The following is a 24553-nucleotide window of genomic DNA, read 5'->3' on the forward strand; positions in this document are numbered from 1 at the left end:
TAAAAGGCTGATGAGTTACTACCATTATCTGCAAGCTCTTTCACAGAGGCTTTGTTTTGTTTAGGGACATCTACAATTAGAAAAGAAATAGACACACCAACTTTGTTTTCTCAGCAGGAGCTGCTGTACGTTTGGTACAATCGATTTCTTTTTCCTTTTTAAAAAATTAAGATATTCATTATCTACAAAGCAACCTTAGAGGGACAGATTGAGGATTTAATTTCAGATTTTCATGTCTGACTCTCATAACCAGATGGTCTTTACACAATGGAAGTTTTGTACCATCAGTCATAATTGTTTCTTATCACTACTATTATTAATGTTATTAGTAAAAATAATGTTGAAATCATTTACACGTCCATACTGAATAGTCCTGTTGATTTGCTCCTCATCTCCCAGTGCACATTTTAACTGATCAGGCTAATACTCATTAAGACCCTAGAAAGTGCTTTCTCTCCTGATGACTTTAAAGAAAGTGCCCAGATTCTTGCTATCAGTAGCAATTTGTTTATAGCGGCTCTTGCCAGAGTTAGAGTTAACACTGTTTTTTTTTTTCTTTTTTCTTTGTGTTTTTGTTTTTTGTTTGTTGTTCGTTTGTTTTTTGAGCAAGAGTCTTGCTCTATCCTGGCTAGAATGCAGTGGGGTGATCTTGGCTCACTGCAATCTCTGCCTCCCAGGTTCAAGTGATCTTCCTGCCTCAGTCTCCCAAGTAGCTGGGATTACAGGCGTCCGCCACCATGCCCAGCTATTTTTCATATTTTTAGTAGAGACGGGTTCACCATGTTGGCCAGGCTGGTCTCGAACTCCTGACCTCAGGTGATCCACCTGCTTTGGCTCCCAAATTGCTGGGATTACAGGCATGGGCCACTGCACCTGGCCTTGTTTCTTGTTTAATTATTACTTATTGACAAGATTTTTTTTGTTGTTCTCGGCCTTTGGGGGTGTGCATGTGTGTGTGTGCACGTGTGTGTGTGCGTGTGTGTGTTGTTTTTGTTTTTTGTGTTTTTTGGGGGGAGTTGGCTATAGCATATTTGCAATTCTTTTTCTTTTAAATACATTTTATGTGTTTAACCATAGCATGATTCCACTGGATAAGTTTTATTGGATTTTTTCGGGGGTGGAGCAGGGAAAGGTTTTTTAAAAATTGAAATATGACATCCATATCATTAGAGTTTTAAAGTTAGTAATATGCTTAAGGCGGATTTTTTATGGTTAGCAAAGCTGAGAGGTTCTGACACCCAAAGGATGCAAGAAGAGATAACTTACATAAATGTATATGGTGCCCCGGAGGTGCCGCAATTGTATTATGGGGTTTCTCATGAACGGCCTTGGTTCAGACAGTAGAACAGTGAAGCAAAGCTAAGTGGTTCTGTACTGGATGGGCTGTGCATGTGACACATTACACTGCAAACAGAAGTAACTTTCAGTGCCAGAGAGTTTACTAGGAGGCACTGGAATATGAACTAGCACAAAATATCTAAGGAAATGTATCTCTTATTAAAAATGTTTCTTTAAAACAGCCACTGCATTTCTTTAAAAAGCCACTAGCTTTAAAATGGATAGCCTAACAGATTACATGGAATAATCTGAAAATGATAAGGTCTGAAGCTTAGCAAAGAATATGTTTAATACATAAACTGGAGAATGTAGAAAATAGGATGGTATGATATGACTGATTGATTGAACTATTTCTTAGAGATTTCAATCAGCCCTGAAGTTTATTTCTTCCTATTTTGAAAACTGCATTTTCTTTTTTTAAAATTTTGTTTGTGAAGTGCTTGCTTATACTGATTTTGTAACTCCTGAAAGGCAAAAAGCAAATAATTATGAAGAAAGAGGTTCATGGCAGAATTCTAGTCAAGTACCACTTCTTATACGAGCAATTATACATAATGCTTAATTGTTTTATATGTGTGAGGCAGTCTTGAAAATAATCAAGGATCCTCAATGGAACAAAAAGCAAGTGTTTTCGCTAGTAAGCAGCATCACAAACATACGATTTTTCATAGCTAGGATTTACCTTGGAGAAAATCTCATTTCACCCCATTATTTTACATGTGACGAAGTGAGATGTCCATATAATTTCTAGATGAAATAATAAAACAAGATTTAGTTATTATCTTTTAAAAAGATTAGCCACAGAGATGTTGATAAATTAGTACTCCCATTGCAAAGATATCCTTCTTCTATGCTGTTAACTTAAACACTAGAGACCATGTGACTTATTCAACTACTATAAACCAAAATGATAATAGTTGCTATCATTTATTGAGAACTGACTGTGTGCTAGGCTCAGTTCTAGACACTTTCCATATATTATCCCATTTAACCTCAAAATAACCCTTCAAAATAGATATTTTCCTTCATATTTTATGGCTAAAGAAACTAAGGATCAGGTAACACCACAAGTTAAGGTGGCAGAATTACTATTGTAACTTAACTAGAGTCATAAAACCTACTTGCAATTATTTATTTAAAATATAGAAGGTAAGTATCCAGCAAAGAATTTCAAATGCCAGTAGTGAATACAGATGCTTCACAACTTTCTCCACACATCTACCTCCTTGTGGACAGGTTTCTCAACTGAATAAGACTATCAAAAACAGCTTTCAGCGTATCCAATCATAGTCAGGTTTTATTTCTTCATACATCTGTATTGTTTTATAATGTGAGATTATAACTAGCATTCACGTTAGACAACCAGAGAAGAAACTTTGATAAAAGACCAAATTGGGCCAGGCGCGGTGGCTCACGCCTGCAATCCCAGCACTTTGGGAGGCCAAGGTGGGTGGATCGCCTGAGGTCAGGAGTTCAAGACCAGCCTGGCCAACATGGTGAAATCCCATCTCTACTAAAAAAAAAAATTAAATTAAATTAAATTTAAAAAAAAAAATATATATATATATATACACAAAAATTAACCAGGCATGGTGGCGCATGCTTGTAATCCCAGCTACTGGGGAGGCTGAGGCAGGAGAATTGCTTGAACCTGGGAGGCAGAGGTTTCAGTGAGCCAAGATCGTGCCACTGTACTCCAGCCTGGGTGACAGAACAAGGCTCCATCTCAAAAAAAAAAAAAAAAAAAAAAAAGAGAGACCACATTGATTTAAGGGTCTCAATACAAGGACTTGGTACGTATTTGTGTTTCAGAAATATGCCCATTGGCATATCTGCAACTGTTAGAAGATTTACCTTCTCAGAAGATGAGATATTACAAACTCAATATTGACAGTGATACAGGAAACTAATAGGTTTTCCAGAGGCTAATTATAAACAGGTGGTGGCTGGGGCCAAACTCCAGGAATCACAAACCCATTTTGTTAGAGCTCATTAATGCTTCTATTCAACTCCAGGAAAATGTGCACATTCCGCAGCATTATAGGGGGTTTCAGGTTGGCTGATAAAAAACAGGTGATTTTCCCACAAAAAAACTGACCCAGGGATAAAATAAAACAATATAATTAGCCTTCCCATGCAGCAGGGCCTCTCGTGGTAGTCACAGGTGGATTCTGCTGAAGCAATGATGGAAATGCTGTTGTTTAGTGACCAGGTAGGGGAAACTGTGGCAGCCTCACCACAGCTAGTGGTATCCATGCACGCCCAGGTTGAGCCCAAGCACTGAGGCCTCTCTCTTCTTCCTAATGGAAAGTGCAATGGGATTTTAAAATTTGATCCGAGTGTCTGACTGCTTCAGTGGCGGGCTCTGCAATTTCACATTTCATCTCAGCAGCTAATGTCCAGATCTTGTCAAATCACCACCAAGAATGTACCGCAGGGCTACCCTGGACAAAACCGTGCTGTTCTGTGGCAACTTGCACTCTGAGGGTTCAGTGACTGTGATGCAACCAAATGTGCTTTCCCGTGCTAACATTAGAAGGGGGGCTGCTGCTCCCCTCCAAGAACAGCTCGTTTTCTCTTCCACAACCATTGTAGTGCAAACCTTTTTCAGCTGAGCTGCTAGTTTCAATTCAAAATATCCTATCTTGGTTTTTTCTGCCTTTAAAAAGTGGTAGAACTTATTTTGATAGTGAGACCCTGGAAGATGAAAACAGAAAGAAACCAGTTTTCTTCTTGATTGTTTTCTTGCTGACAATTTTATTGCCATTGTCTTCCGTGTGGCTAATGGTTGTTAGGCTGCTGGTCTCACACCAGTTATTTACGGAAAAAAAAAAAAAAGGAGGTTAGATGGATTTTTAATACACTCTTTTTCCCAATTTCTTAAAGATGGGCAAAAAAAGGTGCTACAGACACCCCAAAATGCAGATTGTTAATTAGATAAAAAGTACAAAAGTACTTTCAGGTCGTTTTATGATTGCAGAGGCTGACTGAAGTCTGTTAAGTTTGTATCTCGTACTTGGCAAGATACGAACCTGACTTTTCACATGCTATTTCGCTGACAGCCCATTTTAAAATTTAAAGTCAATTGTCATTACTCTTGATTTAAAAGGTCATGAAGTTTACTGATTTCTTTGTATTGCATGGAACAAAATAAATTTTCAAAATATTTTATACAGCCTCAATTTTGAGATCCCTTTGAAATGCAAGAAAATAAAGATCCCCACCACAATAGAATGAAAATTTACCACTATTTGCCACTGGAATTACTACAAGTTCAAGATCAACCAAACAGGTTGAATCACTTTAAAATATCAATGGCCTAATGTTTTAAAAGATCATCTTTTTGTAAGTGATGTCATTCTGGAATATTAAAATGTCTTATAAATGTACATTTCAGAACTTAATTCACTCAAATGAATATTATTCCCTTCAGAGCAGTTATCTTAAAAAGAAAAGCCCTTTTTCCAGTAATAATTTCATTGCTTAAAATATTTTGAGAACTGTCTTTATTCCCCTTAGGAACTAATAAGAAAACTGTCCTGTTTTTAGTCCTATTTTTTTTTTTGACTCTAAGTAGCATAAGCCATCTTTCTCATCTACTTAATGTCTAAACCTGGCAATAATTTTTTGTGGTGTTGTTTCCAAAGTTAAATGATCAAAGATCAAAACTCCGTTGCCATCAAAGATATTTAGAAGATTGTGCTACAGGACTCGAGGACAATCTCAAAAAGGGAATTTCAAAAGTACGGTTCAAGCCATGCCAACAAAATTTAGAATGCTATGCTCAACTTCGCAGGGTCAGGGCTCTCAGACGAACGTCACTCACTTTTCTTCTTGTCTTGCCTCTTGTGGCCGATCCCCTGTCAATGGCTGGCTCCTGACACTGGGCAAGCTGCCTGTTTCCCTCGTCTATAAAGTGATGCCAAAGGACTAGATGCCTGCAAAGGATCTTTCCAGTTCTAAAATTCTAGGACAATGATGCATGGTTCTGTATGTGACACTTGATTGTTTTTGTTTGTTTTTAATTAAAAGTCACTTTAAGCCACACCTTTAATGTATTCAGTCATCATATCAGTGATTGGGGATATTTCTTCCATAGTCTCTTTTCTTCTCACATTCTCCTGTATTAACATTTAGTGCCATTTAGGGGCAAGAACAAAGTTTTTATTCCATTGAATTTAGGGCTTGTGGACATTTAAAATTTTTTATTGAAGATCAGAGAATGTATCAACCTTGTGTGTGGGGATAGAGAGAAAAAGAATGTGCAAAGATACTCATGTAATATAAGCTTGTTACATTAAAAAAATCTGCCAACACCCCTAGTTCTCATTATGTTAATCTTTCATGTATTATAGCACTAATCTGATTGACTCTACTTACTTTTTAAAAGCTTAGTCCTTCCCTTTTCTGTTGGCACTGCAGCAGCTGCTTACCTTAAAGGAAAAATGATGGTTAAAAAATACTTCCTGTGAAATGCTGCCAGTTGCAGGTATTTGCAGGACATGTCTGGTTCTATTTAGGGTTTTTTTCTTTCTTTCTTTAGTATCCTTGGCCATATAACCTGATCTTTTTCATAAGAAATGTCAGCAAAGTCTTTGAATTAATGAACTGTGAAGTGCTCAAAAACATACCATTTCAAAAAGTATCCTGCAAGGATATAACAGTAATGGGAGGTGATCCTTGAGTTTATAACCAAATATCCCACCCTAACTAAAAAGAACTAAGATAACCACTGGCCCAGGCACAATCTCCTTGAACAAAGACCTAGAGAGGAAGAAGTGATGAGGAGTGGGAGAGGTCAGAACCAGAGTAGCAATCTGGGGAAATGTATTTATGTTAGCCTTTCTAGCTCTGTTGAGCACTTCCGTCAAATAATGGAATTATACAAACCTCCCTCTATAAAAGATACCAGGTGGAGAATAGCAAAGAGAAGGGAAGAGGTGAGGTGTGTTCAGAAGGTTGATCAAATAAAACTGAATGAAAGGTCCTTGGCTACACCTAATGTAGGTTTTTTCTTTTAATTTTGCCATTAAAAAAATGCGGTGTCACTCCTTCAATCTTTTTACAATTCTGCATGGTTGAACATTTGAAATGAGTTTGTGTATCACCCTCAGGCGCTGATTCAGACTTGATTGGGGCAAAGCAGACTGCATGTGCTTATTTTTATCCACGTCATTTGGGACGTTATGTCGCCAAAGGAACCAAAAATGTGCTACTCTATTGCCAAATTATCACCTATCCTTTGATCAGACAGGGCGATGATCCTCAACAAGTTGTGCGACCTTAGTGTAACAGCAATGTCAGGTCAACTTGAGAAAGTGAAGAGAGAGCCCTAGACACAAATAAAAAGAAACAACCAACAATCCTTATAATTATCATCATCTGCTGCTTTTCCCTCTTTTGGCAAAGAAACACTCCATCCATTTGCAGAAATCGCCCGCGGAAACGTTACATCAAAACTAATCACAACGATTAAAATCAGCTTTTCTGTGCAAGAGGAGGGTAAAAAGCAAGTTGGAGGCTGGAATGAGACTGCTTTTCCAACAAAAAAAATCTGGAAAAAAATTTCCTATGTGTATATTTCTCTATAGGTATATGTAGAGCTTTATTTTTGAAGGAGATCAATTGTCTGCCCTGTGATCAGTTAATTTGATTTAAGTTTTATTTTGGAGATTGATTTAGACTAGAGGTAGAGGCATGAGCTAATTGTATCCTGATCCTTGCCTTGAGGGGTTTCAAAGCCCTGGAGCAACTCTTCTCTGTATTTTGTTCTGTCTACCTTAGCCAAGCTATTGCATTTCTCTCTGGTGTGGCGAGCCGAGCAGATCGCTGGGAGAGAAATCGGAAAAGGGGGGAGAGGAAAAGGAAAAGGGGACTTGGAGAGAGACTTTGTGCTTCAATGTTTCAGGTAAGATCTGACGGTTTGGGTTTGTTATTATTTGCTAAGGAGGGTATGGCTGGGACTTTGGGCGCAACTCGCTTTTACGCATGTGCCAGGCATGGGGCGAGAGCGCGGCACACTCGCACACACGCCGCCCGCCTCGGCGGGCGACTAGGAATCCGCTCGGACCCGCGGCGGGGCAGGGGCCGCCGCCTCCTCCGGGGCTGCCGCTCCCAGTTCTCGGCTTTCTTCCTCCAGTAGGAGCCGGCGCGAGCAGGGCGGAGCAGTGCGGGCAGGAGGAGCGGGTGCGGCCAGCTGGGGCCGCGGCCGGGGGCCGGGAGCCGGCGCGCCGGGGCCGGGTTTCCGGATCTCGGGGCCGGGTTCCGGATCTCGGAGAGGAGCCGCCGCGGCTCTGGCAGCCCGTGCCAGAGCCGCCCGCCCGCCGCTCCGCGCGCCAGCCTCCCCGGCGGCCGTTCTGCCGCGGCTCTCCCCCGCCCTCCCCGAGCCCCTCCCTCCTCCCCCGAGCGTCCCTTTCTTCCCCGACGCAGAGCTCCGCGCCCGCGAACCGGCCCTGCCGAGAGCGCCCAGCGCCGCGGGGGCGCCCAGCGCACATCCCTGCGGGGCGCGCAGGGGGCGGCGGCGACCGGGGCTGCGCTCTTGCTGGGGGTAGGGGGCCCGCCACCCTCTTCTCGCTGGCAGCCTCGGCGGCGCCCCCAGGCGCCCCGTGAAAGACGCCATTGTGGCGGCCGAGCGGATTGGGGCCCGAGGCGGTTTTTTCTTCCCCCTTTTGCCCGGGCCGGACCGCGCCGCTCCCCTTTGTGAGCCGCGGCCGGTGCCAGGCGCTCTTCGTCTCAGGCCGGGCTGATCCAGATTCGTCGCCTCTACCCACCCGGGCGCCTTTAAAGCCCCCTCCCACTCCCTCCCATCTCCAGCCCCCCTCCCCCTTTTGGATGCAAACGTTTCATTTATTTTTAAAACGCTCTCATTCCTCTTCCTCCCCACCTCCTCCCTGGATAAAGGGCACGGCACATGCTCCGGATTAGAAGTCTCCTTGGGAGCCGGGGAGGGGGTGGGGGCGGCGCTGGGACGGGGGGGTGAGGATGCGAGCGCTGCAGGTAATGGCTGTGGCTTTGCTGCGCTCGCCTCTTCCCCGCGCCGCCGGCAGCGCCAAGTCCGGAGCCCGCATCCTTCCCTCCCCTCCTGGCGGCCTAGGTTCCCTTAAAGGGACAGAGTTTCCCGGTCGCCTCTGGCCGCCGTCTGAACCAGCGCTCGGGCCGCAGAGGTGGGCGGGAAGGATGCTGTTTGGCTCCTTTCTGACCTCTTTCCTCCTCCGCTCCCCCCAACTCCCGCCGCCCCCCTACCCACTCCCGCCACCCCTCTTTATTGAAATGTGAAGTGTGCTTCTTCTCCTTCCCCCAAGAGGGACCTGGCTGGAAAACAGTCCGCGCCTCCTGGAAAAAGAACGGGGTGGGGGGCGCGTAATGGTGAATTCGCGTTAAAAGTGAGGTCGAGCCCCAAAACATCCAGGAAGAGGAAAGCAGACCTGTGGTGCAGGAATCCCTTACCTGCACGCGCGCTCCGCACAGCCGCCCCGCCACCGCAAACTTGCGAACTGTCGCGGGTAGACAGTGTCTGCCTTTGTGCTTTCGAACACTTGCACTGTCGTGGAAATGATTTTCTGGTATCAAAACGTTTTCAGTGACTGTGCTTCGGGGTTCGGCTGGGCGGAAGCCAACTAAGTTAGCAAAGTCGCAAATGGGGCCGCTGGCTTTGTACGTGGAGAATGGCACGCGAGAACTGTCCAGGATCCCAGTGGCACTGGCTTCTTCGCTAAAAGGTGCACCGCAGTAGGCAGGAGTAATTTGGTACAAATGTATGACCTTTTAGATGATAGAACTGGCTGCTTTCAAGCAAATCCTTGACTATGCGGTGTGTGTGCGTGTGTGTGTCTGTGTGTGTGTATCCTGGGTGGTACTGGGAGACGTAACAGTTTAACATATTCTTTAAGAAACGGTTGCCTTCTGTTTTCAATCAACTAAGCTGGCAGCTAGAGATACAAGTTTATTTGAGAATACCCTCTGGGTACCAAGCATGCTTGGATTGTTTTAGCAAATTAAAAATGAGCAAAATGCTTTTACCTTCTCAGCAGTAGACTCCTTAAGAGACCTCCTGTTTTGTGTGTATGTGTGCGTTTTTTAGAGAAACATTTTCTGTGTGTATCTCAAATGTGTTTTTAATGTGGAAAAGGAGAAAATAAAGGATTTTAAAAGGCTGAGGCTGATGCTGTAGAATGATTCATTAAACCTGATTCTACATCAAGGAATTCACCTACATATATGGGAATCTGTGGCAACTAATAGCCTACTTGGTGAATTTAAAATAGCAGTGGATCCATTTGTCTCCTGGATAATGGGCAGTGTGCCGATTTATTCCTCGTGTTTGTATTTGTGTGGCATTTGGCTTACTACGAGGGGCTGATGTTCAGGAAACTAAAACACTGACTGCAACAGTTTGACTCGGGAGTCCTGCTGCTGCCTGAATGGAAAGAATTGTGAGCAGTTGTTATGATGACAGTAGGTTAAATGTTTACTAATTAGGTTGCAAAGGTGACCATGAAACTTTAAAACTTTGCATCACGGAGAAAACTTCATCGGGTTAGGCTTATGTTTGTAAGAAGAAGGTAACTAATTAGGCAAAAATGTCACACAGCCGGGAAGAAATTTTGAAATGAATTGAGGGTGAAAGATATTTGGCAAAAATCTCTCACCACAGTATGCAAAACGACTGCAGTGATTTTGCTGTATTAATTATGCCTGAAGCACAATATATAAAGTTCTCCAACACACACTAGAGGTCTCTCTTCTAGCTGTAAGATTTTTGTGTTTGTAATTCTTTGCCAGGGCTTGCATAGTAGGGGTGCACAGTAATAGCTTGGTTCATATTTACTTAAGTAATAGTGATTTACTGACCATTCAACTTACTCTGATGCGAGATATTTATTTTTGGGGAAGCCTTCAGTAATCATTGTACAAATTATACCACTTAAGTATTAGGAAAGTAACTTCAGTAAGACTTCAACTAGATGATGATGAAAGCATATTATTCGATTTGCGTTGAATAATGCATTATGGACCTTTTGGCATCAAATTATTTATCCAAAGCAGTTTAGGTTTTTAAATGTAAGAGTAATTAGTGACAGATGTATTTTATCAGAGAACTTTCTTAAACCTCCTTTTAGCTCTGCATTTAGCAATAGCAATTGCTTGCACAAATGCTTTCTTGTCTTAATGTTTCTGAATCAGAGTGATAGTTTTCTACTTCTGATGTGATGTTTTTAGCTAAGATCTTTTCCCATTTGCATTGCATTTGAGTCATTCAAATGATGTTTGTGAGCCATTAGTTCACCAACGTTTTTATTTAGTTGTTTATTAAACTGCATTTCTGAACCTTCTTTTGGACTGCGTTTATAATTTCCCAGGCAAACAGCATTTATTTGCTCCATCTTTAGGATGAACTATCTTGGGAATAAAAATGAAATTTTTGGATGCAAGAATGTATGCTTATTTTAATAGCTTACTCATGCAGAAGTGAGACACAACTCGCTCTGGCTTTTCATTCATAAAAACGTGCTAGATGTAAATAATGTTTTGCTTGTTGATGAGTTTGGTTTGAGATAACTGAAGAAAACAAAACAGAGAGATTATCCTTTAAGCATAATAAGTCTGTGTTCATTAGGTCCATTCATTCATTCACTGAACAAATATTTGTGCCTGCTGTGTAAGAACTACTGTGTTAAATGCTGGAGACACAATGGTGAGAAAAAGCATTCAAAGCCTCCAATCTCATGGAGCTTATAGTCCAGAGAGGCAGACATTCATCGAATAATTGAACAACTGACAGAGATGAGTGCTTTGAAGGAAAAGGAATATGGGGTTCTGGCAGCATTAACTTAAAGAGGGCCAAAATGGCCTGGACCAGGATCAGAAGTGCCACACACTGAGATCTGAAGGATGAAGGGGCCTGGGCAAGAGAGAGAGAACAGAGACTAAGTTCCAGGGAGAAAGAAGACGGAACAGTATTTTACCATGGCAGGAGAGGCTTAGCAAAGGGGGAGGAACTAAGGGCTTAACTGGCTGGAGTAAGAGACGGAGGAAGCAGTGATGCAGACTGCAGGGACAGGCACCTGGTCTTCACCCTATGAGTAAATGATGGGGAGGATTGGGAGAGGGGCAGCAGTAATCAGATTGGTGTTTGGAAAGAATAACTCTGCTGGCACTCTGGGAAGTGGTTAGAGGGACCCAGATGGATGAAGCATAGCCCTTGGAAGGCTATTATAGTCATCCAGGCAAGAGAAGATATAGCTGGGGTTAGGGTAGGGGAAATACTGATGGAAGAGTTTGAGATCTATGTAGAGGGGAAGGTTTACAGAACCTAATAAAGAGTTGGCCATAGGTGAACAAGAAGAGAGAAGTGTCAAGTGGACACCTAGGTTTCAGTCATGTTAATTGAATAGACGTGGGAATTCTGAAGCCCGGGTGGATTTTGTATCTTTCACGTCATTTCTAATAGCCAGATTAAGTAGCAGTGAGAAGCCTCATTCACATCCAGTGTAACAGCATTCACAAAGGAAACCAAAGCATCTAGTCATTCTTTAATACCTCCATTTGTTCAACAATTGGGTCTGGAGTGCCTACAGTGTTATCAGGCACGCATTGGCCTGCTCTTTTTATCCTGCTATCCAAAATGCCTTTTCCTTTATGAAGTGTACCATGTGGTTCCATTTATCCAAGTCTGACTAAGTTGAAATTCATCATTGAAGTAGGCCTATGTTGAGCCTTCTGAAACAAACGTGTGCCTTATAGTGTAAATTAATTGTGTTAAAATATTATAAACGCGTCAGATGATTATAAAATGAATGGTTGGACGCTTTTTAAAAGTCTGTTTACATACAAATAACTGACACAATTATGCAAATCTCTCAACTGAAAACACTTTGAATATCACTCTCTCCGTAGGGGTTTGATGTACAAATGCAATTCCATAAGCTACTTTTCTTGGTGGTTCTCATGTGGATGGCCCTGAGGGCAAACTCCAGTTGGAAAAACAATCGTCATTTTGGCCTATTCCTTTTTCTCTATAAAAATGGGAATGATGTCATCTCTCTAACCTGCCTTATAGGATTGTTAAGAGGAAAAATAAGAGTATGTCCAACTGAAGTGCATATAAGTAGTATCAATCAACCCCAAAGGGCACTTTCTCTGGAGGAGCCACCCCAAGTCTGGCCCCTGCCATCTCAGTCCCTCGGTCCACATCAGTCTCACCTTATCTCAGCTGCCTCTGAAACCCCAGGCACTGGTAACATCCATGGCTAAGATTTAGGGAACAAGTAGCAGAGGCCGTCTGGAATACCTACCTCCCTGAGCCCTCCAAGCAAGACTGTGAGGCAATTAGTATTCTGCACCCATCTTATTCTGCACCCACCCTAGATAACATGCCCGAAACCTCGGTGTCCACTTGACACTTCTGTCTTCTTGTTCACCTGTGGCCAACCCTTTACTAGGTTTTGTGTACTTAACCTTCTTCTTCTTCTTCCTTTTTTTTTTTTTTTTTTTTTTTTTTGAGACGGAGTTTTGCTCTGTCACCCAGGCTGGAGTGCAGTGGCTGGATCTTGGCTCACTGTAACCTCCCCCTCCTAGGCTCAAGCGATTCTCCTGTCTCAGCCTCCCGAGTAGCTGGGACTACAGGTGCCCGCCACCATGCCCGGCTAATTTTTCTATTCTTAGTAGAGGTGGGGGTTTCACCATTTTGGCCAAGCTGGTCTCGAACTCCTGACCTCAAGTGATCCGCCCACCTTGGCTTCCCAAAGTGCTGGGATTACAGGTGTGAGCCACTGCACCCGGCCAACTTTCCCTTCTAAATAGATCTCAGACTCTTCCATCAGTGTTCCCCCTACCCTAACCCCAGCTGTATCTCCTCTTGCCTGGAGGATTAGAAAGGTTATGTGCCTTGCCTGAAGTCAAAGACTAGGCTAGTGGCAGAGCAGGGATTCTAACTCAGCTGGCTGACTACAAAACCCCGCCATTAGCCCCCGTTAGCCATTCTGCTTTCTCATCTACACCCATAGTCCTTTCTGTCCAGGACATACTATTTAAGCCCTTTTCAAGGGCACTTGGCAGAGGGCTTGCTTGTTCTGCCACCGGCTTCCATTCCTCCTGTCTCTCTTCGCCCCCACCTCTGTATCTCCCTGCCACACCAGCACCCTACTGTTACGCCAAGAGGGAAAGAAGAAAACCAAAAACAGTGTGAGGTTGTTGTGAGAGATTGTTGTGATCAGAACATGTGAATTGGTCTCTATCTCTTGCTGAGCAAATCGTTTACTCACAAGTACGCTGTCATGCTGACCAAAATAGGGATTTGTTTTCTATCCAATGGGAACTGAACAATTCGGCCCTTGCTGCCGACACCAACGCTATTAAGAAGAGTTATGAACTGAAGAGAATGTTAACGAGATAGATTTCAAATGCTGGCTAGAGGAAGAGATATTCTTCCTGACAAATCTTTCCAAAGCATCTACTGCTATCATCAATTACTTGTTTTTGTAGCACTTTCACTTTGCTGGAAATTTGTAGCCAATGGAACAGAAAATGTGTCTAAAACAAAAGACCCAGACTTTCTATGTGAGGGGGAGAAAAAGCTACATTGATTCATGGTACTGATCCTTCTCTATCCTACCCATCCATTCCCACCACCCCATATGCAAATCCCACTCCATCTCTGTCTGTGCTGTATTTTCTTGGTTAAATTACTGCATCTCTCTAAGCTTCAGTTTTCTGAACTACAAATGAAATAATAATATGAGATCATTGTAAAGGAGATAATAATAGTCCTAGAGTTGTTCAGAGAATAAAATGAGATGTAACAGGATGTATATGCCTAACACAAAGTAAGCACTCAGAAAATATCCATATATTGTTAAGAGCAGGGACTGTGTTTATTCACCTTTGCTTTCTCAGTTCCTTAATACAGTGCCTGGCACACAGAATAAGTGCCCAATAAATAACTGTTGGATACGTGAACATACAATTTCAGAGAACACAATAATAAAGCCTGATGTTGATTTCGCTTCCCTGTGAGTACTTTTTGCCATTGACAAGAGGACCCAAGTTCTGCCAGATGCCCTCACCTGCTGGTTATGGGCTTTTTCTAACCAATTAGATCAATCATTTGGGAACAGATCAAATTTGATCTGGGGAAGCATTGATGCTAAGTAGGACATTGCCTCAAAGATGGTCCTGTTTTGCCCTTTGATTACTCACGTGGAGGTCGTCCTGTGCACAGTTGTCATGGGATTTCTGAAATCTGCAGACACTTATCCTGTGAAATGATGCAAATACACCACTAGGTTCTGAACCCCCCACAATGGGAGTCACTGAATTTGCGTATTAACACTGCAGAGAAACACGGGACCCGGTCTGATACCCATTCCATCCAGCAGATGGCAGTGACACACATTGGCAAGTAAACTTGGAATCGCCTCTGGTCTTGCTGTTAGTTTCTCACCATTGCCTCTCTCTCCTGGAAAAGGAAAGCCCAGCTGGCTTTAAAAAGCTGCCTTTTCCCAGCACTTTGGGGGGCCAAGGCGGGTGGATCACGAGGTCAGGAGATCGAGACCATCCTGGCCAACAAGGTGAAACCCCGTCTCTACTAAAATACAAAAAAATTAGCCGGGCGTGGTGGCGCATGCCTGTAGTCCCAGCTACTCGGGAGGCTGCAGCAGGAGAATCGCTTGAATCCGGGAGGTGGAGGTTGGAGTGAGCCGAGATCGCTCCACTGCACTCCAGCCTGGGCGACAGAGCAAGACTCCATCTCAAAAAAAGCAAAACAAACGAACAAACAAAAAAGCTGTCTTTGCTTGTTAACCGAAACAACCGAGACTCAACGGGGACAGCTGGAAGGATCAACACCTCCGAGCCGTCTGTTTCTTCCTGGGCTGTGGGGCAGGGAGGAGATAGAAAGCAGACCTTGTTATCTGGTGCAATCCACTTACTGCCAGTTTCACAGAGATAGGAACCATAAGAGGCCTGCTTTCCTGTTTATTTAATCAAGTCAACAGAAGAAAGGGCTGTCAACCTCCAGCGTCTACCATGCTCTGGGTTGAGAGCACTTGATGCCAAAAGTGATCAGAAATACTAGTAAATTACCCAGTCTTAGGCAGTCACGTGCTGCCAGGGAATGGAACAGTGTCGTGTGCTGCTGAAGACCCAAGTGAAGTCCTCTCATGTGGGGTCATGAAATGACTTGGTCTTCTGGTTGCTTAGAAATAGAGACTCACTGTTAATTGTGTGACCCCAAAGCTTTGGTTTCATTATCTATACAATGTGGGTGAGGAAAACCACGTCAGAGGGTTGTTGTAAGATTGAATATGTAACACCAATACAATGCTTCTAAGTGCCAGACTGTTTTTCAAGGGCTTTGCAAGATATTACTCATGTAATCCTCATCCATCACCTAAGAGGGTGATATTATTGGCATCCCCATGTTTTAGATGAGGAGATGGAAGTGCAGAGAGATAAAGTAACTTGCCCAGGTTCACGTACAGTGAGTGGCCAAGCCAGGAGTTGAACTGTGCATTCAAGCTTCTGGTCTTTGCTCTTAGTCTCTAGGTGCGGCTGCCTCTTGCTAATACTGATTAGTAATTACTAATACTAATAATTATTAAGCACCTTCCATATGCTAGGAACATTACATATTTTAACTCCTCTCATATTTTCACGTTCACTATAAAGGTGGGAATGATTACCTTCCTCATCTTAACAAATGGGGAAAAATATTTACTCTGTGCCCACTCAGTAGGAAACACAATAAAGTAATTCCAAAGAGTTGTAAATACTTCTGCTCCAATTTACACTTGGATACAGGTAAAAAAATTAATGACAAGACTGCAATCTATTTAAGTGCTACAGGGTGGGTCCCTCTGTAACTCTCTCTGTAACTGACTTAGCGATAAGAGAAATCCGCAGTGAGAGTATATGGGGCTTATGCTCCCATTGTACGTGACAAGGTATGTAAACATTTTTTTTTTTTTTTTTTTTTGAGAAGGAGTCTCGCTCTTTCACCCAGGCCGGAGTGCAGTGGCGCGATCTCGGCTCACTGCAGGCTCGGCCCCGCGAGGTTCACGCCATTCTCCTGCCTCAGCCTCCCGCGTAGCTGGGACTACAGTCACCCGCCACCTCGCCCGGCTAATCTTTTGTATTTTTAGTAGAGACGGGGTTTCACCGTGTTAGCCAGGATGGTCTCGATCTCCTGACCTCGTGATCCGCCCGCCTCGGCCTCCCAAAGTGCTGGGATTACAGGCGTAAGCCACCGCGCCCGGCCTGTAAACATTTTTTTAAATTGTCTTGCTCTTTAAAATTTTCATCAGGAGCCCTTGGATATTTATAGCCTCACAGCCATTTCCAGAAATGGTGAATGGCCTGCAGAGATTTGGTTTGGTCCCACTCCCATTTATAGCGCTGCTTTCCCCTGCTAAGAGTCACCATCATCATTTGAAGAGGTAAGAAGATCTAGGTGATTTAAAGCCTGGCGCAGTGGCTCACACTTGTAATACCATCACTTTGGGAGGCTGAGGTGGGTGGATCAGTTGAGGTTAGGAGTTCAAGACCAGCCTGGCCAACATGGTGAAACCCCGTCTCTACTAAAAATACAAAAAAATTATACAGGCATGGTGGTGCATGCCTGTAATCCCAGCTACTCGGGAGGCTGAGGTGGGAGAATCACTTGAACCTGGGAGGCAGAGGTTGCAGTGAGCCAAGATTATGCCACTGCAATCCAGCCTGGGCGACAGAGCAATCAGACTCTGTCTCAAAAAAAAAAAAAAAAGATCTAGGTGATTTGTTAAATGGCCATCACCTATGAGGGCCAGCTCCTTTGCCCGTGAGTTCCGGGAACTCACAATGGTCAAAGAAATTCACCTGCAGTATGAACTACATTGGTCTCTCCCTTATCAGAAATGCCATTCTAAGTCTGGGACGGAAGGCAGGTTTTAGTATCTGGAGTCTAATGACTTTGGACCCTGCTTTATGCAGTCTGCACAAATGAAGTTTGGTAGAAGAGACAACTCTCAAAATGAGGCCAAAATTTCAGAATTCAGCATTTTTTTTTTTTTTTTTTTTTTTTTGAGATGCAGTCTCACTCTGTCTCCCAGGCTGGAGTGTAGCGGCATGATCTCGGCTCAGTGCAACCTCCGCTGCCTGGGTTCAAGTGATTCTCCTGCCTCAGCCTCCTGAGTAGCTGGGATTACAGGCACCTGCCACCACACCCAGCTGATTTTTGTATTTTTAGTAGAGATGGGGGGGGTTTCACTATCTTGGCCAGGCTGGCCTTGAACTCCTGACCTCGTGATCCACCCACCTCAGCCTCCCAAAGTGCTGGGATTACAGGCGTGAGCCACCGCGCCTAGCTGAATTCAGCCTTTTCTAGTGGCTGAGAATATTATATTTCAAAGATCCAAAGTATCTGAAAAGTGAGTCATTCAAAGGTTGCATAAGTCACACTAGCTCTATAAGAAGTGCAGGTGGTTTTCTGTAGGAAAAACAGATCTTTATCTAGACCTGCTCCAGTCTAGCTCATCCCCACTTAGTAGAAATAGCCACAGGAGTTCAAGACCAGTGGAGTCACAGAGACCTGACCAATCATGTATATTGCTGCAAGGTGAGCCAGGGTTGAGTGAGTGAAAGACAAAGGAAATTCTGCACACTTCCACCTTAAGAAATCAGGGGCATTTCTTATTTTTTTTTTCTTCCCATTAAACCTTTGTGTTCATGCAAATCTTTGCACATGCTATTCTTTCACTTCTGATGTCTTTATGTCTAAATGCATTAGAAACAGAATGTTTCTAGCTGAAGTTCAAATCATTTAAAAAGCTCAATATTTTAGCTATGCATAATTGTTCAAGGGGTCTTCTTTCTTTTTCCCTCTTAAAAAAATTCTGAGTCAAAATGCATTTTAGATTTTAGGCTGAGATTCAAATTTTACTTTTGAAAACATGCACCCAGATTCCTTTTAGAGTCACACTTTTTTTTCATTGTACAGTTGAAGTGTTCATATAGCTGAGTTATTTTTGACAGCTCTTCTGCAAACTATAAATGTCTGGTAAGAACGTCTCCAAATTATTCTGCTAAGGAGCATGACAGATACATTTTTAACACCTGAAAATTATATCTTCTGATAAGTTTGGTTATTCAAGAGCTGATGATATAGTTTACATACGATCTATCTTCTCTCTGCTTTTTACTGTTGTCTACTTTTTGGCCTCATAATTACTTTTTTGGTGCCTCTGTCAAAGGATGGAGAAAAAGAAAAGAAAGGAAACACATTTCAAATCCGTTTCTCTTTCTCCCTCCTGCTACCCCTAACAACTTGACAAAGTATATTGGAAAGGAGTCAGCTCTTGATCCATGCTAACAGAGGGACATAACAGCATGAAAAATCCAAAGGAATAGTCAATCCAATATCATTTTTGTTAATATATTGACATGATGTATTAATTAGGCTAGTATTAAATATTGCAATCTTAATTTGCATATTACTATTGGACTTATATTTTTCTTCTCCATTTCAACTTCTGCAGTCTTACTATATGACTTCAGCATTAATATGAAAGACTTATCCAACCCCCTTACCAAATAGTCTTTTCCAAATATGAATATGAATTAGCCTTCCCAAAGTATTTTCTAGCTCAGTCATTCTTAAACTTTAGTATACAACAGAATTGTCTGCAGAGCTTGTTAAAACACAGATTTCTGGCTCCACTCACAGAGTTTTCAATTAGATAGGTCTAGGGTGAGGCCTGAGAATTTGCATTTCTAGCAGGTTCCCAATAGATGCTGATGCTGCTGGTCGAGGGACCGCACTTTGAGAACCTCTGTTTTAGGGGTATAGTCGACCCTAGAGATGCTTCTGGAGGGAAATAAAAAAGGATTCATGCAGGTGGGCATGGTAGCTCATGCCTGTAAACCTAGCACTTTAGGAGGCCGAGGTGGGAGGATTGCTTAAGGTCAGGAGTTTGAGACCAGTCTGGGCACCATATTAAGACTTCATCTCTACAATAAGAATATTAACCAGGCATGGTGGTGCATGCTTGTAATCCCAGCTACTCTGGAGGCTGAGGGAGGAGGATTGCTTGAGCCCAAGAGGTTGAGGCTGCAGTGAGTTATGATTGCAGCACTGCACTCCAGCCTAGGTGACAGAGCGAGACCCTGTCTCAAAGAGAAACAAAAAAAGATTTATGTGCCTGTAATCCTAGCTACTCAGGAGGCTGAGGCAGGATGATCACTTGAGCTCAGAACTTTGAGGCTGCTGTGAGCTATGATCACACCACTGCACTTTATTTTTTTTGAGATAGGGTCTCACTCCAGGCAATAGTGAGACCCTATCTCTAAAAAATAAAAAAAGGATTAATCAGTCAAATAAGCCTGGGAAAGATGATACCCTCTTTTGAAGCCTTTTGAAGTATTTTGAAGATTTATAGAAGTCTTGAAATATGGGGAATCCATTTCTAACTTACATTTTCTAAAGTTATTTGACCACAGAGCCCTTTATTCTGTCAGTACAATTTAACTCTCAGAATTACTATTCTTGGAACATACACGTTAGGGAAGGATGCCCTATTTTGCAGTGCCTTGATGGGCTAAACTTCAGTACCCCTCACTTCTGCTTCATTTGGGCAACCCACTCTCATGGACACAGGTTGGCTGTTTGCATCACTTGGCATCCCTGCAGCTCAGCAATCTCCCACTCCTGGCATTCTGTTGACCAGAGTATATTATTCTCCAACTGTTCCCACTAAGCCTGCTTTTCAACCTCAGTGCAGTCTGCAGTCCCTTCCCTGCTTCCTCTTTCTCTCTCTGTCTCCTTTTTTTTTTTTTTAGACAGAGTCTCACTCTATTGCCAGGCTGGAGTGCAATGGTGCAATCTCAGCTCACTGCAACCTCCACCTCCCAGGTTCAAGTGATTCTCCTGCCTCAGCCTCCCCAGTAGCTGGGATTACAAATGTCCACCACCACACCCATCTAATTTTTGTATTTTTAGTGGAGACAGGGTTTCACCATTTGGCCAGGCTGGTCTCGAACTTCAGACCTCAGGTGATCTGCCCGCCGTGGCCTCCCAAAATGCCAGGATGAAGGTGTGAGCCACTGCACCCGCCCCCTGCTTCCTCTTTAGTCACCCCCACTGCCTGTCTTCCTTGTCACCTCTCCCTCCTTACTCAGCCTGGGTTCAGTGGACACTTGTTTCCACAGTGTCCTCACTGCCACCCTTAATTCTTTCATCACCTTGACCTCTCTGTCTTTTCTGTCTTGCCAACGGTCCGTCCTGGATAACCTTCCTTTTTCCTCACTTTTGATCCTGGGGCCCTGAGTGGCACTGGTGGATTGTCACATAATTATTCCTGCTGCCATTACAACATCCATCCATTCATCTAGTATTTACATGGCTTTTTCTATGTTAGGCACTACTTTAAGCCTTAGAAATATAAGGCGAAAAATCCAAGGTCTCACAGATTGTGCTTTCTAGGGGGAACAGAGATGAGAACCAAATCAGAAAAAAATTAAAGCAGGTGAGACCTCCATAAAGAGGTGATGTGTAAGCTGATCTCTGGGTGGCAGTCATGTCAGCTCCGCCTCCTGAGTTCACACCATGCTTCGGCCTCAGCCTCCCGAGTAGCTGGGACTACAGGCGCCTGCCACCACGCCTGGCTAATTTTTTGTATTTTTAGTAGAGACAGGGTTTCATCGTGTTAGCCAGGATGGTCTCGATCTCCTGACCTCATGATCCGCCCGCCTCAGCCTCCCAAAGTGCTGGGATTACAGGCGTGAGCCACCGCGCCCAGCCAGCAGGCCCCTTGATATTGCCTGGCAGTACCCAGCTAACTTCTTATTTCATTCCCCACAGAGGCTGTTCTAGATCTCTTTACTCTTCCCAAATTCCAAACTCATTCCCACTTATCAGGTAATTTTGCCTCCTGACTTATTGAGATGTCCGCTCCCTCGACTCCTGACAGCGAGTCTCCAGCATGGCTCTACTAATCCTCTCTTTCTTTCTTGTTGTCCCTCCTAACGTCTTGTCTTTCTTCTCTCCATTGGCCCCTTCCTGTAGCCTACAACCATCTGTTGAACAACCCATCTTTTTGTGTACCCCCCGAATTTCTTATGTTGAAACCCCACCCCCATGGTGGCTGTATTTAGAGATAGGGTCTTTGGGGACATAATTAAGAGTAATTACCAGTTTGTAAGGGTAGGGCCCTGATCCAATAATATTAGTGTTCCTATAACAAGAGACACCAGATAGCTCCGTCTCTGTCTGCTCTCATACAAAGAAGACTTGGCTGTGTGAGCACACAGCAAGAAGGTGGCTGTCTGCGAGCCAGAGAGAGAGCCCCACCAGAATCTGCTTCTCTGGCTCCTTGATCTTGGACATCCCAGCCTCCAGAACCGTGGGAAATAAATTTCTGTTGTTTAAGCCGCCCAGTCTGTGCTATTTTGTTATGGCAGCCTGAACTCACTAACACACCATCCTTCAACACAAAACAGAACCTCCCTGCCTCCTGCTTCCACTTCCCTTACCTCCCCTCACGCCAGCGCACGCCCCTCCACCCACCGCCATCTGGCTTCTCACACCTTCCTCCCTCCTCCCCTCCCCGCAGGTTGTACTTTTCAAATTACATTTCCTTCTAGTGTGTTCATTTAGTGCATTCTTATGCCTTTTCAAAATGGGACAGCATTACAAAACATAGGATGGAACATACTCTAAAAGGTTTTATTTTTAACTTCTCTTGGGATCGCAACCTCTGCAGTCTTTCAGTGTTTCATGCTACTTAACTGACCTCAAATGCCAGATGTAATCTCTGCCTGTCACTGAATCCAACATATTTCTGAGTGAAGTTCCCTTTTTTACTTCCTTAACCGTTTTTTTGAATGACTTAGGGAAACAGAGATTAGTTAGTGCTCTAGTTTGTATTTTTCAACATCAACACTGTTGGTTTCCTACCACTTTCCAACTGAATGGTAATAGCCCTAAGCAGGACTAAAAATCAAAATTGGGAAGCTGGTTTATTCTTTCTCAGGAAATTATCCCTGCTAAACTTTTGTATTCTCTTTTTAATTAATTAGAATCCCATCAACTATTGCTTATTTAGTGGAATATTATCACAGGACATGCCCGAGAGCCACCGATTTCTGGGAGAGGACAAGTGTTATTGCTTCCCCAAGTTGACATATTGCATCCAGGGCAGGGGTCACTCACTCTGAGGAGAGATGATAAGACATAGAGATGAGGCAGGATTAGGACATTCACTTCCACTGCTGTGGATTTCCTCCAAAGCTCCTGCACTGATTACAAAGAGTTCCTGGGTTGACTCTGTCACATCCCCACAAAGAAAGCCAAAAAAAACCCACCCTGCATTGCTGTGATTTAAGATCAAGCCCAATTCCATAGGGCATGGAAAACTGTCAGGCAGGGAAGAGGGAATTAAATAGAGCAACATCTAGAGAGCACTTTGCATAGTGCCCGGCATGTAGTAAGTGCTCAGAACGTGGTAGTTATTGTCATCAGTGCCATTGTCAGTATAATTATTACTGGTCCTCATCATATAACTATACATATGCATATGTATTGTACACATATGCATGTGTATATGAGTGAGGATTCCTTCTGGCTCTAAATGGAACCTATGAGTCTTTTTTTTTTTTGAGACGGAGTCTTGCCTGTCGCCCAGACTGGAGTGCAGTGGCGCGATCTCGGCTCACTGCAAGCTCTGCCTCCCGGGTTCACGCCATTCTCCTGCCTCAGCCTCTCCGAGTAGCTGGGACTACAGGCGCCCACCACCACGCCCGGCTAATTTTTTTGTATTTTTTTTTTAGTAGATACGGGGTTTCACCGTGGTCTCGATCTCCTGACCTCGTGATCCGCCCGCCTCGGCCTCCCAAAGTGCTGGGATTACAAGCGTGAGCCACCGCGCCCGGCCTGGAACCTATGAGTCTTGAAGGAACCCAAGGTGAAATGGTGAAGCTCATCTCGAGATCTGATACCTTCCATTAGAGTTGTCTAGAAGGCTGGTTGAAATGTCATTAGGCACTGATGTTGTGCCTAGAGAAGGGGCATAAAACAGGCTCTGCCCACCTAACCCCATCAGATCAATGAATACCTACAAAGAGTTAAACAGCTAGGCAAATATGGCCTGCCAGAAGGACTGCGCCAGGGGTTCTAGGATGGGGGGTTGTCATAACTTGGGGATAAGGGGGGTGGGAGGCTTACTGCGATGGAGACCAGTGGGGAAATGAAAAAAGGAAACTGAACAGAAGGTGAAACTTCACTCTTGGGCTGCCTGTGAAGAGTAGCAAAATGCTAGCCCAACAGGAAAGAATATGCCATGGGAAGCATTCACAAAGCTGTGTCTGAGCTAAAAAGGGCAGAGGAGCTTCTGGTGTCTAGAGAAAGAATATTTTAAAAAATCCAAACTATACAAGTAAAATATTACACTCTATGCTGTGGGTTACAAGTAACCAATTAATCAGCACCTGGTTCTCAGGCACCCTGGGGCTACAAGGAAGGCAAAGGCTCTGCCTCCAGATGCTTGGAATCTTGGGGGAACCGTGGTAAATGACAATGGGGTAGGGAACTTGAACAAAGTACAAGGCCCAGCGGCCAGTGGGTTGGGAAAGCTTCCTGGAGGAGGTGAGGGTATAAACAGGCCTTACATACACACACAGCAAGCCAGGCTGGGACAGTGAGATGAACTGCAGGTAAAAACGATTTTAAAAGGCGAGTAAGAAATCAGTCTGGCAGAAACAGGAGTTTGGGGAGGAGAACCGCAAATTCAGCCCCCTTTCCTGTTCCTATCCACCCTGCTTCTGGGATCTTGGCTACTCTCTCTGATCTAGATCCCACAATACCATCCAACTCTGCCGTCCTTGTCCTCTCTGTGTCCCCAAGCTTCCTCCGCAGATGCCTCATCTTTCTATTTTGACCACTCTTCCCAGGGAACCTCATGTTCCTTGACTTTAGAACAAACCAGTGCAGCTGACTCCATTCTGTTTTTCTGCCTGCATGTGTCTACCTGCCCAGTGCACACCCCCGCCTGACAGACAGCACACACTCTCATAAGGTCCCAAAGTAAACTCATCACCTTCCTCCTGTCCTGAACATTTCTTCCTCCTGTAAGTGCTCAGGTGCTCAGTACAGAATCCCCACGATTTTCCTGATTCTTTTCTTTCCCTCAACCCCTCCTGGACACACACAGACACGTGTATGTGTAGATGCATCATGGTGCCTATGCAT

At 43.8% G+C, this 24553-nt stretch overlaps 1 protein-coding gene across 1 annotated transcript in view; it reads left to right on the forward strand.

The window, feature by feature from the left end:
- The first annotated feature begins 7132 nt into the window (after positions 1 to 7132).
- Positions 7133 to 24553, forward strand: part of KCTD1 (potassium channel tetramerization domain containing 1) — a 203086-nt gene continuing 185665 nt past the window's right edge. The window contains exon 1 of the mRNA XM_032152602.2: positions 7133 to 7246. Coding sequence (XP_032008493.1) covers positions 7238 to 7246 — 9 coding nt within the window. The 5' untranslated portion in view covers positions 7133 to 7237. The remainder of the gene's footprint in view (positions 7247 to 24553) is intronic.

Source organism: Hylobates moloch, unplaced genomic scaffold (genome assembly GCF_009828535.3).
Source record: "Hylobates moloch isolate HMO894 unplaced genomic scaffold, HMol_V3 SCAFFOLD_5, whole genome shotgun sequence".
Classification (NCBI taxonomy): domain Eukaryota; kingdom Metazoa; phylum Chordata; class Mammalia; order Primates; family Hylobatidae; genus Hylobates; species Hylobates moloch.